The 15,135-nt window shown below is 45.5% G+C and overlaps 1 protein-coding gene across 10 annotated transcripts in view; it reads left to right on the top strand.

The window, feature by feature from the left end:
* Positions 1–4,429: 4,429 nt before the first annotated feature.
* hspg2 (heparan sulfate proteoglycan 2) overlaps positions 4,430–15,135 on the top strand; it is an 87,854-nt gene continuing 77,148 nt past the window's right edge. For 9 of the 10 annotated variants that reach the window (XM_031566067.2, XM_031566070.2, XM_031566069.2 and 6 more), the window contains exon 1: positions 4,430–4,874. In XM_031566067.2, the coding sequence (XP_031421927.1) occupies positions 4,800–4,874 (75 nt within the window). In that variant the 5' untranslated portion in view covers positions 4,430–4,799. The remainder of the gene's footprint in view (positions 4,875–15,135) is intronic. The other variant, XM_031566073.2, reaches the window with a different exon arrangement.

The raw sequence follows: 15,135 nt of genomic DNA, 5'->3' as shown, positions 1-15,135 counted from the left end.
ACTATAGCAGCATTGGGACCATATCAAGAGGTGTATGTGTATATGTGTGTGAAAGACAAAGAGGTAGAAGTAAAAACATCTTTGCTTTGTACATTTCTAATTCTTATCTGACCTCATTATTACCTAATCTAGTATATAGTGGCATGCAAACGTTCTGTTACTGTGAATAGCTAAGCTAAGTAAAAGATGACCTGATTTCCAAAAGGCATAAAGTGATGATGACACATTTCTTTAATATTTTAAACAAGATTATGTTTGTATGTCCATCTTTTACAGTTTCAATATAACAAAAAAGGAAACGTTTGGGCACCCTGCATGGTCAATACTTAGTAACACCCCCTTTGGTAGGTCACAGCTTATATATACTTTTTTTGTAGCAAGTGTCTTTCAATTCTTGTTTGGGGAACTTTCAACCATTCTTCCTTGCAAAAGATTTTCAATGTTTAGGTTGGGGGACTGTAAAGGGCATGGCAAAACCTTCAGCTTGCATCTCTTGAAGTAGTTCAATTTCCAACGAATTACATATGCTTAAGAGGGGTGTTTAATGCTGTTTGTGCGAGATGATGTATGGCAAACTTGCCACATCCCTATCTTGACGACTGTTTTATAAACCGAAGAAATTATGTTGGAGATTTTAAATTCCTTCATTCCTTAATTTTGCCATATTATGACAATGGTTCTGTTATCAAGACTGCTTGTTGCATTAAGAAAACATAATGTAAAGGTATATATAAGAACTGTATATATAAAACATTTTTGGTCATATGTATTTTAACAGACAGTGATTATTTAAACAATGTTGCAAACGTGCTGGGAAATGTCACTGTGAACATGAGAGTCAGTGAAACATGAAGGGATTTACACTGAAAAAAATATGCAATAATTAGCAAGACATTGTGCATTTTTTCCTTAAAATGTATTTGCGTAATCTCAGCCAATCTTCTTAGGTACACCCATTTAACAAACAACGATCTTGTTGTATTTACTCTGTTCCTACACCAAGATGTACGTATGTCACGAATGACAGTTGGACAGTTATATCACTTGGTGAGAGCTGCTGCACAGGGAAGTGTTTGGTGAGTATTAACAGGCGGAATCTCGGCTGACCCCAAAAAAGTCGCCGCCATCCAGCAAGCCAGAGACCTGCAAGACCCGTCTGAAATCTGGAGTTTGCTCGGGATGGCCAATCACTGCTCCCGCTTTATTAGAGACTCTGTCTCAATCTCAGCACCACTTCATTAGCTAACCAGGAAGAACACAGTATTGCCCCAAAACAAGCCAACGCTCTACAGGCAATCAAAGATAACCTGACCAGCAACACATTTATGTCATACTTCCTCCCAAGTAAAGAGACAAAGCTCGTAGTGGATGCCAGCCCAGTCGGCCTGGGTGCCATTCTCTACCAATAGAACAAAGATGGGGAGAGGTGCACCATATCATACGGCAGTCGTGCACTTAGCGACGTAGAAAGACGTTACTCACACTGACCATTGTGTGGAGTTGTGAACACTTCCACTTATACCTCTACGGCAACCCTTTCACCCTCACTACAGACCACCGATCACTAACCCTAGCCTGCTAGACCAACACACCCATGACAGTCAGAACCACTGAAAATGTCTGAACTACCAGAAGCAGCATGGCATAATGTTAGTGTAGATTTCTTGGGCCCACTCCCTACTGGAGAATACCTGTTAGTTATTATAGACGAATACACACATTACCCAGTAGTTGGAAATTGTGTGATCCACTTCAGCTAACACAGTCATCCCAGCCTTAGATAAGTTGTGTTCTCCAAGTTTGGAATCCCTAGAGTCCTAAAGCCAGATAATGGCCCCCCGTTTAACAGTGAACAGCTCTCTAAGTTTGCAATCCATCTAGGTTTCCATCACCAGAAAATAACACCCCTCTGGCCCCAAGCAAATTCCACAGCGGAACGCTTCGTCTGCACGCTTGGGAAAGCCATCCATGTAGCAGAGACTGACAGCATCCCTTGGAAACAGACACTCAACGCATTCCTCCTTGAGTATCACTCTACACCACACAGCACCACAGGAGCATCACCTGCAGAACTAATATTTCAGTGCAAAATCCACACCAAGGTCCCAATACTCACCACAACTATTGAAAGTGAAACTATTGACATCACTATCAAAATGGACACACCATTACAAGGAACTCCTCCTTCTTCAAAAGGATCAGTGTTGAGACACGGGACACCTCAACAGATCCTGATAAGGATGACACTGCTGTTGTTGCAGCACCATAGGACCCAAGGTGAATCGGCAGCCCCCATCATACCTCAACGACTATGAGTAGAGTGTTCCATCTTTAACACTGTTCACACTGAGTGCATTTATGAGTTTAGTTGAAAGTCTGAAAATGACTGTTCTGTCTTCAAAACCGTTTATATTGAGTTTTACCAATGAATGTATTTGAATTACCTTTCCAAACTACTTTTATAGCGCATCAATAAATGCATTTGACTGTTATTTGGCAGTTTGACTGACTGTGAACGTTCCTACACAAGACTGAAACAATGTGATATTTGAATTTTGAATTGCGCATTTGCATTTAGAAGGAAATGTGTGTATCGTTGAGTTATGCTTGCCAGGCAACTTTGTACTAAAGAAAGCAAGCAAATCAGTTATGGATAATGTTCAGTGCAAGTGATAATGTAAGTTCAAGTATAGTTTTGCTGTGAAACGAAAAGAAAAAAAAGGAGCGATGTAATGTTTACGGTGCGTACAACATTATGGTATGTTTATGAGAGCAGTGCGACAGTGACGGGTAGCTTGGCTGTAAGACACACACATGGGGCAGAACCTCGTGAAGTTGATGAACGATAAGGCTGTGTGCACATAATCTCAGAGTACTTTCAGTAAACGTTATCACTTGCTCAAAAAATGTGACCGCCTTGTTTGTCAAGTATAAGAGAACATTACATTAACACACATACTGTATGCCCACACAGACTCAGACTCAGACACACACACACACAAATTCACCAATTCTCATACACAAGAGAAATACAAAAATAGCTGTAATCTGTGATGCTGTAATTTTTGGGAATTCCTAATTGCCAAATCACAGTTATGAACATGTTATAACAGGTGACAGTCTTTTGTAATGTAGAACTGAGTAGTGTTGAGGCCAAGGCCAAGGTCATCACTAGACAGGGTTGAAAGGCATGTCAGTCAGGCCTTATGTGGCTTCACACTGATGCTCACACGTCCCATTCATTCAGACTTAGCTAACCAAGTTAAACTTTCTCATCTCATGATAAGACCACACTAGGCCTGCTGCAGTTCCTCTCTGTCTGTCTCTAACTGAAGGCAGCTGCTCTGTGTACTCTGAGAGTCAGGCACGCTTCATTCCAATTATGGCTCTGATTGGACACATAAACAGACCCGGTACAGACACACGTGGGTAACTTCACAGGCACAGGGGGGTTGGGTGGCTTGTTTATGTGCTGCTCTGTTTGGGTTGCCGAGTGGGAGAGAAGCGTTCAGTCTGGGAGTGTTACACAACTGACCTACAGCGTCTGGGGCTTACACTCCATGGTCCTCTGGGAGACAAATAAGGCTAAAACTTTGAGTGCAATCCTCAGCTTGTTTTTTTTTCTGATTATATGTTTGTTGTGAAACTACTTCAAGGAGGCCTTGGCTATCAGTTTTTTCTTTCAAGTGTAACACATTTCAGCACTGGAATAGGGCTAACCTTGGTATCAATTGTTACACTAACTCCCTTATTAGAGTTTTGACCTTTTTCTTTTGATTATGAAATACAACTCATGTCATGACTTCTTTGTAACATATCCAGACCGACATCTTTGTCTGAGACAGTTCGGTATTCAGGTTCTATGTGTCTGGGTTCAGTGAGGATGACGGTGCCGACTGCGAATGGTAATTCTATTTCTGTATGTCTTCACTCATCACAGGCACATATGAGGTCAGCGTGGTAGTTCCATTGCTCAGGAGTATGCGACTGTAATATTATATTACAAATATAAGCAATCGCCAGAGAGCGCTGCTGCAACGTTAACGTGTGCCTCCTGCCTAATGTAGGCTATCCGATTTCTCTTCTAGGCAGCCTGCCTCTCAAGACAAAAAAGTGAACTGAATTATGGACATGTGCATAATCGAGGAATTTAAAGTTCCAGCCAAATAGAGTACATAAAACTTCGCCCTAGCTTAAAAATATAACAGTCTCCCCGTACACTTCCTGTGAAATACATTTTTATATAGCGTGAATCTAGAGTAGTCACAGATTAGTAAAATTATCTTGGAAGTGGTAAGCCTTTGCTATTTAATTTCAAACTGTTGCATAAATATTCACCCGCTTCTGTCCAAAAAGAAATAACTGCTTGGCCCTATTTGTCAATATCAGTAACCCTTGCTAGGAAGTAGGTGGTGTCTCCTCGCGGGGCATCTCGCGCTCCCTGAATTCCATTCCGCTTTTTACTGCGGCCAGCGCTCGCGGATCCCATCCCGACTGCACTGGACTTCTAGTGTCTTGCGCTGGCATTGTATGTCGAAGTTTCGGAGTTGGGAAGAGAGTTGAGACGGGAGAGGGAGGTGAATAACTATTTAAAGACTGCACAGCGTTATTTTGGTATTACATGAAAGATAGGTTCTTTGCACTTGGATTTCTGCAAAGTTTAATGAAGTCCTACTGGGACTGGGGCAGAAAAGAGACTGCGGCCTTGCCTTAGAAGAAAGTGTTATAAATTAGTTCGTGATTGCGGGACCTCGATTTTTTCCTTCTAGCGCGTGGGTCTTGAGCGAACTCTGGAGAAAATGGGCACTCGGACGAATGTCCACAAAGTGTCCGGACTCCTCATCTCTTTGATATTTACGTTTCATCTGACCAATGTAAGTGCATTAACCTACTCTATTACCTCAAGCAAAATGCTGTATTACAACTCTCCGAACTTTTACAATTACGTGAATATGATGTGCAAATATGGTGTTCACATAGGCAACAGGTAGGCCTATCGAATCTGAAGGGCTATTAGAGAGGTTTAAGATGGATGAAAAAGACGTATACTGAAACTTTTGAGCCTCTCCGTAGAAGAACGTGTTTAGGGTTGTGGGCTTTGTGCACCCAACCTCTGCAACAGAAACACCTCCAATCCCAATTTCTTCTTACCTCAACTGTAATCTTTCTCGGCTAAAGCTTTTCGGATCTAATTTTGTCCTTAGAAACCAGACTATTCATAGCTGCTCCTACTGGCGTCTGCTTGTCCGTAAACTTCACCAACTTAATGGCTGCAGCTTCTTGATTTCAACACATTCATCATTCATTCATGTTATGATTGTAAGAAGTTAACTCAAAGGAGTTGTTTCCGCAGGTAATGCGGAAGCCTACATCTGAGAATTTTAACACTAAGATTAAGTCCGGAAACTTTACCTCCAATTCTCCGACATCTACTCCATGATCTAGGCTATATTTATTCAGGCTGAAAGTTAAACGTTGACAAGATTTTGCAGAGTTTAGCATGTAGACTTAATGTTGCTGTATGGTTTATTTAAGACATCGGACATGTTTTCTCTGTTTTTCTATGATCCCATGTGTTTAACAAAACCATAACCGTTTAAAACAAGTGAAAACACTCTCCTGAGCCTCAACCTCCACATCAGCCTCTGAATGAGTGTTTCACCTAACGCAGACCCTGGGGTCCAGCTGAGCTCCAAGGTCCTGCGCTACTGGAGAATCCGGTCGGGAGTGACGGCGCAGAGGGATTCATATAGGGCAGTTATGAGGTCGAGCTGGAATGTGCACATCTGTGAGAGGTTATCTCTCTCGAGCTTGCATATCTCACTGGACTGATGTTGGAAATTGTGTTTGAACTGTTTGTTTCTGGTGTAACAGACTTCAGCCAGTACAGTCCTGGCAGACATGGTATAAATAGCTGTCAGTGAAGGCAGAGGTGTTGATGACTGCACTTTTCCAGGTCCAGGCTTCCGTTCCCCTCTGATGATAGTGTGGCCCAGCCTGGAGAGTAGCACCTGTTGGGGGCTTGGGTCAGTGCGAGGTGGGGGAAACGTTTTCTGGACAATGCGCTGTGCATCAGATCCAAAACCTCATAACCCATTGACCCCCTGCCTAAGTCCTTTAGATAACATGATGATGAGAAGTCTTCTCCAACTAGTGTCCATGGCATGGTAATCCCAAACCCCAGACTCCCCCAGCCTGCCCACGCCAGCATCTTCGCTGGGATTGGTAACATGACATGGCTGCCCCTTGTGTCTAGGGACCACCATGAGTGACACAATGGGACCATAATTGAATTATCTGGAACTGCGAGCATCTGTTTTTATCGTCAGGAGTCAAACAGAGCTGTTAGGCCTGCCGACCCATCTCTTACAGCTTTAGACCAGACCCCCCCCCCCCCATTCACCTCCCCTCCAGTGACCAGCAGGAATCCCAGGCTCCTAAGTATCAATCAGCCCTAACAAAACCCTTGAAAGAAACCACACAAAGCCTTTATTAGGCGTTTAACTGACCTGCGCCATAAAACACTCTTCCTACTACTGCCTTCTCCACTCCTCCCCTTGACCCCTTATCACCCTTGACACCAGTGTAGGTACATCAATGACTAAGTATAGGGACACTTTATCGTCCATCATTAGCCACTAGTCATGTTTTCGGCGATGGCTGGAGCGGGAGGCCATTAGTGAAGTTCCCATGATTCCAGCTGTGGTTTCTCTGGGAAACAGTGGGGAGGGGACGCTCTTAGTCAGGCAACAGCTGCTGTTCCCATAGCCGGCCCTCACACTTGAACTAAGGCTGAGATGATTCACCCAAGCTGGTTCCTCCGGCTCCTCCAGCTCGCGGATGGAAGGCCTCTGCCAAGACTGCTCTCAGCACTGCATCCGCCACCATGACATCAGTTTCCCAGTATGTGCTTTAGCCCCCACATCATGAATTGAATAACACAGACACCAATTTAAAAGTCATAGGCTTACCAAATGCCTGAATACTGAACACATGGCAAATGTCTATAATTACATAATATTAAACGATTTAATGATTGAACTACGTAATAGTTTGGAGTTGCATACATTTTGTACATTGTCTAGCAATTCTTGAGCGGTTGGAATTTTAGGGTAATCAATGTGTCCCTTACGTTTCAGACAAACAACAAGATTTGCCAAATTGCTTACTAATGGAGTGAGGCAAGAGTAATAGATTTCTTTATTGATTTTGTATTGGGTAACTGTATGAGACAGATCAATTGACTCTTATCAGTTTAGTCTCTGATTAGTGGCCGTGGTCTGAGAGTTGCCTTGTCTGTGTTTGTCTTCCTGCACTGCTGGAAGTACTGCTGGCTATTTTGGACCAGAGGTCCCTCCCAGGATAGAAGTGCATAAGTGTTCTGTGACTTCACTGCGCCGCAGAGATGGGGGGAGTAGGCTGGATTCCTCTGGCCTTATACAGATGAAGTGTTTGTCACAAAGCTTTTTTTGTGAGACACACGCCTCCAGGTCCCTACGTATCGGACCCAGCATCTCCTTATAGCCTCTGTTCTCCAAACCACGAGATGCACTGAGTAAACACTCGTGTCCTGAACTCAGCCCAATGTCATTCCCATATCACAGCGGTGCTTATTTTAAACTGGTGATGGACATATGAACATGCCCGACTCAGGAATACCCATCTCTGCCTGGATGCAAAGATGTGCATATAGTTTCTTTCTCTCTTTCTTTCTCACCTACTCAAACTCAGATTTACAAACTGACCCATGAACTAGTCACACAGCACATTCATCCACACAAATTGTATTCACTCAGTATGGATGCACTCGAGCAGTTATCAGTACTGCTTTGCCTGTAGTTGACCAGTTGCAGATCCCTCTCTCAGTGAGAGCGCTTACAGGGGAGACAGAGAGTGATTGAGTCCTCTAGTCTAGGAGATCTGTAGTCTACTAGGGAAGGTGTAGGTGTGCGACATCTGAAATCTGGTACGTGTGGTTATCTACTGGGAATCTCACTGGCTGTTGGCGACCCTTTTGTGTTGGACTCCTCTGAGTTTGGGCCTGTTTCCTATTGCAGGAAATCACACGCCGCTTCTGATGTGGGTCATACACCTTCAGCTCTGTGACTGCGGGTGATTGTGTGTGTATGTGTGGGTGTGTGTTGGTAGATCCACCCTCCTGGGTGCGGGCAACCTGTGGAACTGCTGTTGGAGTCTAGGCCTTTCATCTATGTCAAAGCTGTGACCGATGGTGTGTGCATGTATGGGTGGGCTATTGAAAGAGACTGTAAACCTGTGTGGCTATGTTCAAGTGTGTGTGTGTGAGGGTGAGTGAAAAAGAGAGAGAGAAAGACCTTAAGCTTTTGTGTGTATGTGTGTGAGAGAGAGACAGAGACAACACAGCTGTGCCTCAGCTGGGGCGGCAGTGGCTGCATGTGCAGACTTGAGGGTGCATACTGGGGGCATTGCAGAAAACACACACACACACACACACACACACACACACACACACACACACACTGAACACCCATACGTAGTGTGTGTACACAAGTACACAAACACTCCCAGTTGCTCACATGTGTGAACAAACAGAGGCACATCAAGCTGCACTGATGTGAACCTTAAGGGGATATAAAAGAGTCTGCATTGAGATGCGATGTGTTTTGGGACCCAGTGTGCAAACTGTGGTTTTTAAAGACAGATTCTCTGAATAGAAGGCTGCCACCTTTATCCCCGCCAGCCTGTCCATGAATCACACACATGCGGAGGCACCTTATGGACCTTCCCACCTCCTTTAATGTTCCTATGGTGTCTGTCTTCCCTCAGATCTTTGATCCTTTCTTTTGGGCTTGCATTGACTTGAACTCCCCTTGAATGCCTCACCCCATTGTTCGGCAGTGCGCTGTATTGTCATGCAGAGTGGAGCAGGCCTATGTGCCTTCATACCTTATCCTCTCAGAATACCTCAGCCTGGAGCGAAAGAGAAAGAAAGAGAATGAATGAGTGAGTGCATGAAAGAAAGAGCAAGAAAAAAGAAAAGAGGGAATGGCTTTTATAGACATGAAAAAAAAGATAAGTTTTAGGAAAGCTTGACCGACACTTTGCAGTCTTGTGTTTTGAGAAGTGTTCTATAAGGCCATGTTTTTGCCCTCCCTGACAGGGGGTTCTAAGGCCAGAACCTCCATCCTGTCCCATCCATGCCTAGCTAGGCAGAGGCAAGCCCGAGCCTGCCCTGCAGATTCCCCGTCCCACTAATAGAGAACTGAGGAATTTCTATACCCTCAGGTTAAAGAGTTTCACTGCGAAAGCGAGATTACTGATCACACAGACACACACACACACACACACACACACACACACACACACACACACACACACACACACACACACACACACACACACACACATGTAGAGGATTCTGGAAATGTGTTTTGTACTGCACATGTTGAGTTTGGGCTGGCGATACAGAGTGGACTGGCTTTTTTCACTCGAGAGATAAGCAGTGGGCGAGACCCATCTCATGCCCTATCTGTGTAGCATAAGGAAGACATAACAATCACTCACAAGGCACTGCAGACTCAAGCAACCACTCAGAGATGTGTGTGAAATAAGGAGTGTGTGTGTGTGTGCAATGAGGAGGTTATTTGCTATGGGGAGTGTGTGAGGTGTGTGTGTGTGTGTGTGTGTGTGTGTGTGTGGGGTGGGGGGGGGGGGGATATGGGGTGGCAGTGGGAGGTGTGAGTGTGGCTTGGGAATGCTTTTGTGTGTATTAGGGTTAGAGGCACAGGAGGCTGCATAGTTTGTGAGAGTCCAGCTAAACATGTGAGAAGTAGTGTTAAGTGGGGTGTGTTTTAATTTCTGTGGGTGCATATATTTGTGTTTTCTCATTAAAGAGTGAATACGTGCACCCAGTGATGCGGGTGTAAAAAAGCTAGTGGTTATGACAACAAGTGTATAGATGTCCAGTCGTGATTGTGTTCACATGGTTGTATGTGTGTGTGAGAGACAGAACATTCATGTTAAGCACAGTTGTCCTTCAGCACATCCTGAAGCCCGGCTTCAGAGGAAGGGGGGGGTACAGGCGGCAGACAGCAGGGTGTGGAGGGATGATTTGTGTGATGGTAAAAAGCTACTTCCTCTACAGCAGTTTTCTTAGGGCTTTCCTAAGAGTTTTCCTGTATGGGCTTTTCCTGAACGCGTTTCCTGAGGGGGATTTCGCACATGCAAATAGCAATGCAGTTACTTCTTTTTTATTTGTGTATCTATTTCTGTAATGATGTGTATAGAGGGCTTCTTCTGGGGATTTCTTTCTCATGAGCCATCTGTCTGTTGTGCTTATAAATATAAAGTTTACAGGGTTGTTACTGGATGCCCGCCTATTGCCTTTCAGCTAGTCTTTCCTAACCTGAGTGGCTTTGAAAACTTGTTCTGTGCCACACGTGTGAAAGGTCAACGTAAACTTAGCTGCTTGGAGCAGACATGTGAAGACTTGCTTAGGGTTCAGTGGGAAATAAGGTTACTTGAAGAATAATGTAAAATGCAAAGTGTTCTCTTTGTTTTGACTGTGCCCTGTGCCAAGTTTCACTATTTAACATTAATGTGCTATGTCTTTCAGTGTCATAGGGGGTAAGAACACATGCGGATGCAGTTTAACTCAACCTTTTGGGATATAACATTTCACATATTCAGACTGTAATGATTATGTTATCACATATCAGGCAGCCCCTTGAAGTAAGGAAAGAGGTGGTTAGTGATATGAAACAGACTGAGGTCCATGCACTGATAATTGGTAGAAATGCAGCTTTTTGGAGTTTTTTGGAGCCAGCTGTTCCTAAATATGCTGCTGCAGTCTAAATTAGCGCAAAAGCTCTGGAAGGAACCTGTTCAAACTGGAAATGATTAAATTGCCCTCAACACCCACTTCAAGTCCTGCCAGAAACCACAGCTTTTGCTGCTCCGCATTGCCAAGTGCTCAGATGTGGTGGTTTGATTTGCACAACGGCGCAAACTGCGATTTACATATGTCATAGGTAATATTTTCCATGGAGTCCTGTTGAAAAAGCAGCGCTCCCTGTCAGTGATTCTTCGCTGGAAAACAAGAAGCGGGAACTAAGGCGGAGGGAGGGAGGGAGGGTTGGACGTCTCCCCCAGCTGTGGATTGGTTGGGAGGGATTGTGTCTGAGCGGGTGGTGCAAGGGCTTCTGTGTGAATGTGTGGCGTGGGGTGTGTGGGACCTGGTGAAGGCCTGGAGGCTGGAGGAGAGCTGCAAGGCTGAAACCTGAGATGATAAGGCAGGAATGTGGATCCTGTGCGTTGTGAGAGTCCCCATTAGTGTGATGGAAATCACTGTGTTTCACCGCGCCAGCTACCCACTGCCATTGTGCTGGTTAAAAGCTTCCCAGACACCATGTCAAATGCATCCTGGGAAAAGTGTTCCAGGTCACTGGAGCTCTAAAGCCCAGAGAAATGGCCTCGGTGCCATCCCTCTCTGTAATCACAGAGTATCTGCCTTGTCTCCTGCATGGACGCTCACCCACACCGATCGAGTTTCTGTGTTGGCTATTATGTACCTACAAGATGCACAAATGTTTGAGGGTTGGCCAGACTGCAGGCAGGAGAAGCGGGGACGTGCGTACAGGCTCTGACAGTGGAGCTGGAATTTCTGTGGCTTCGAGCTGAAAGTGGCTGTGTGTAATTTTCTCTCCACCCCTGAGCTGCCATTGAATGCCGGGGCGAGGCCTGGCACTCACTCACTCTCTCCTTCGCTCACTGCCTGGGGCGCTGTTTCCTTAGTCACACATTTTCTCCAAGCACACCTCTCTTTCATTCTCCGTTCAGTGAGGCTCTCACCATCAAACTCACTCTTAACTCACCCCCAGAGTCAAATACTTACCGAAGAACTTACCTTAACTCTTCCCCCAGAGTCAAATACTTACCGAAGAACTTACCTTAACTCTTCCTACCGTCAAACTATAGTTTCTGAGTCAACCCCTCTACATAGAACTCTCTGGAACTCTCCCTTTGGTCAGTCTCCAAACACCTTCCTTTAATGGTCAGATTCAAACTGGTTAAGGCGCCTCTGATTTAACGTGCGCATTGATTCTGATGGAAAGGCAGTCCAAAGGCAGTCCATCTGTGAAGGAAAGGCAGTCCGTAGTTGTGCAGTGGTGTAATTTTGACAAACCCTGGCTCTGCTGTGCTAATGCCGGTCCTTGTTCTGTTCTTAGACAGGGAGTGCTGGAGGACTGGTGGTTGATCTCCTGTAATTGCTAGCTGCAAGGATTGTGTGGTGGAATCCTGTTAATTTGACTCACCACAGAGGGAACGACTTTATTCCTGGCTTTGAAATACCTCCCGCTTGCTTGAGCAGCTGTTTCTAAGTCACTGCAAATCCAGGGGTGAATATGCATTCTATCATATCATGTGGTAAACCTTACGTTACTGCCTGCACTCCCCCCCACCACCACCACCACCACCATCTTGCCCTGACCATGGCCCTGAAAGCTGTTTCACCTCAACATGTTTAATGTTCCGCTTGGAGCCAACATGAACAACATTAGGTAAGGGTTGCGGGGGTGGTGAAGTGCATAAAACCTAAAACCTTTTGAAGAGGGAAGATAAAGCCCTGTGATGCCAAGCCAAGGCAAGCCAAGTCCATGCCTCTTCACATGCCTCTTCCAAGGAACTCCTGCAGTTACTACCCTTTTATCAGTAATAATCCAACAGGACTCCCCTGGAGAAGCTCTGTTTGGCCTAACAGAGGGAGACCAAGGGTCCCTGCAGCCCTCTGCCCGTTGATTGGTAGCCCTCTCCCAGATGCCCCATGACATGGGCACTGAGGGGCACACCAGAGGCTGTTTGGCACAGAGGCGAGACGACTGTGGAATGCGTTGGCAGGGGCAGAGGCCCTAGCCCCCTGGGCACATGTCTGAGTTGACTGTGCTGTCTGGCTGCCACAGGATAAAGGCAGGGCCGGGGGGTGGGGTGGGGTGGGGGGGTGGGAAGGAGATGTGCAGCGGAGGGGTGTTTGTTCACGGCGGGAACGCAGATGGGCAGACTAGACGGAGAGACGAGTTTTCATTTCTCCCATTGGCTTGACTGCCGTGGCTCTCAAGCCCCCAACAATGTGTTGACTTGACCCTCTGTCTGTGTCCACCTCTTCACACTTGACAGCTTTTGAATCTTTCACTCATTACCTCTCATTCCTTTTTTTTTGTTATACATGGGAAAAGATGTTAAATTCCTTGTGCTTTTTCCCACAGCGGTCAAACTTTTCACTGACGCATGTAGTATAACGCAACAGGGTGCACTACCACCGTGAATTTCCACCTTCCAGGGGACCTTCCATCGTCAGTGTTTTGTTGAATTAGGCCGATGACACCTCCAGAAGGCTCAACGATGGTGTCAGGCGTCCCATACCCACCCCCCCCCATGCTCACAATGAGTTAGGACACATCCAATTATCATGACACATATCAATACCAGACACAACAGACAGACACCTCAAGATACACCTTGAAAAGATTCTACATGCATATTTCCATATCTGAATGGTGCACTGCCTAAATATCTAACTATTGATCTTATTATACTATGTCATGCTGGATGGTGGTAGACCCACTGATCTCCACTGTGTGCTTGCCAACCTCGTTCCATCGCTTCCACTACCAGTTCCGCATACTTTAGCTTCTTCCTTTCAAAGGCTTCCTCAATTGCATCTTCAAAGGGAATCGTCAACTCAATAAAGTAAACAATGCGCTCGCACTCATAATATGATGTTTGGTCTCATAGCAATCACAACAAAAAACTATGGAACTTGAAGTTGCCTTCTGACATCAGCAAGCAATCTCCAGTTCCACGCCTTTCCCCATTTGCCACTAGTTCCCACTTTTCTGCCCCTCTCGTTATGTCATTAACCAACAAAGAGTTAACCTCAACTTGTTTATTCTCAAACAAACACGCCAATGATTTTAAAACCTGATTATGTCTCCACATGTAGCAACCCTGGGTCAAGCTAGTTATACAACCAGACAGAATATGTTTTAATGAGCCAACACCCATACACAACTTGCAGCTTCCTGATCTTAGTCTGAAGAAGAAAGACAGAGGGAGTCTTTCCCGTGAAGGAATGTTAGGATATTATATATACGTACATATGGAACATGTTGACATGAATTATTGAGTTAGCTGTCATCAGTAGCTTCAAGTATTTTAGAGGGGTAATGATTTCACGTTGACACTAAGGCGAGAACTATTAAAACTTCAGACAATAGAGATTTAAAGCAGACCTTTCAAAAATCACCTGGGGGAATGGGAGCCAAATTATCTTCTCCCTCTCCTACTCTCTCTCTCTCTTTTCACCTTCTATCCCACACCCTCCCCATTGAGTCCTCCCTTTCTCTGTTCTTTCTCATGGATACCTGCGCCTATAATTAGTCTTGGGCAAGAGACACATCTGCTGCCGATGAGAAGGCAGGCTTGGCCCGCTGCCCCACAGTACAGTTGGATGAGGCCCTGCCTAACAGCTGTGAGACCGGAGGAGGAGGAGGAGGAGGAGGCCAGGCCTGCCTGAGCTACCTTTCAATTAGACCTCATGGAGAACCCCAGCGACATGAGAAATGTCTGTGCTGCTGAGCAGATGACGATTGATCTGAAGTAAGCCTCAGGTGCTGCGCATACAACAGGTTATAGTTATCTGCTTGCTTTCAGGTGTTGGCGTCTCCTGGGGGTTGGACCGTAGTGGCATGTGAATGACGATAGCGCAATGATAACTGCTCTTTTGGTTCAGTGCTGAACATGAAATGCTGTGGGGTAAAAAAAAATCCTGACCAGATATGGAGCATGCAGGGGAAGACAAAGCTCGCTCTGCTTTGATCTGGAACGCGATCCGCAGGTGACTCGAGGCCCCCAGATCCTCTCGCGCCATCCTGGAGGTTTGATTTCCTGTCTGGCAGTTGTGCAAGGAGCTCTCATGTTTGTCTTACCTGAGGCCCATGTTTATATGAGCCCATTGTTCTTCAGCAGGTTAATGTGCTGGTTTATTTTGAGCATGCAGGGGAAGGAAGTCTGAGTGAGAGAAGGGGCCGGCGCGCCTGATCAAACAGGCGGGGTTCTGCCTCGTGCGACTCCCCGCCAATCAGTCACCAGAACAATAGG

This window comes from Clupea harengus, chromosome 4, assembly GCF_900700415.2.
Source record: "Clupea harengus chromosome 4, Ch_v2.0.2, whole genome shotgun sequence".
In the NCBI taxonomy this organism is placed as follows: Eukaryota; Metazoa; Chordata; class Actinopteri; order Clupeiformes; family Clupeidae; genus Clupea; species Clupea harengus.
Note: the sequence above shows the minus strand (reverse complement) of the source record. Positions and strands in the feature narration are given on the sequence as shown.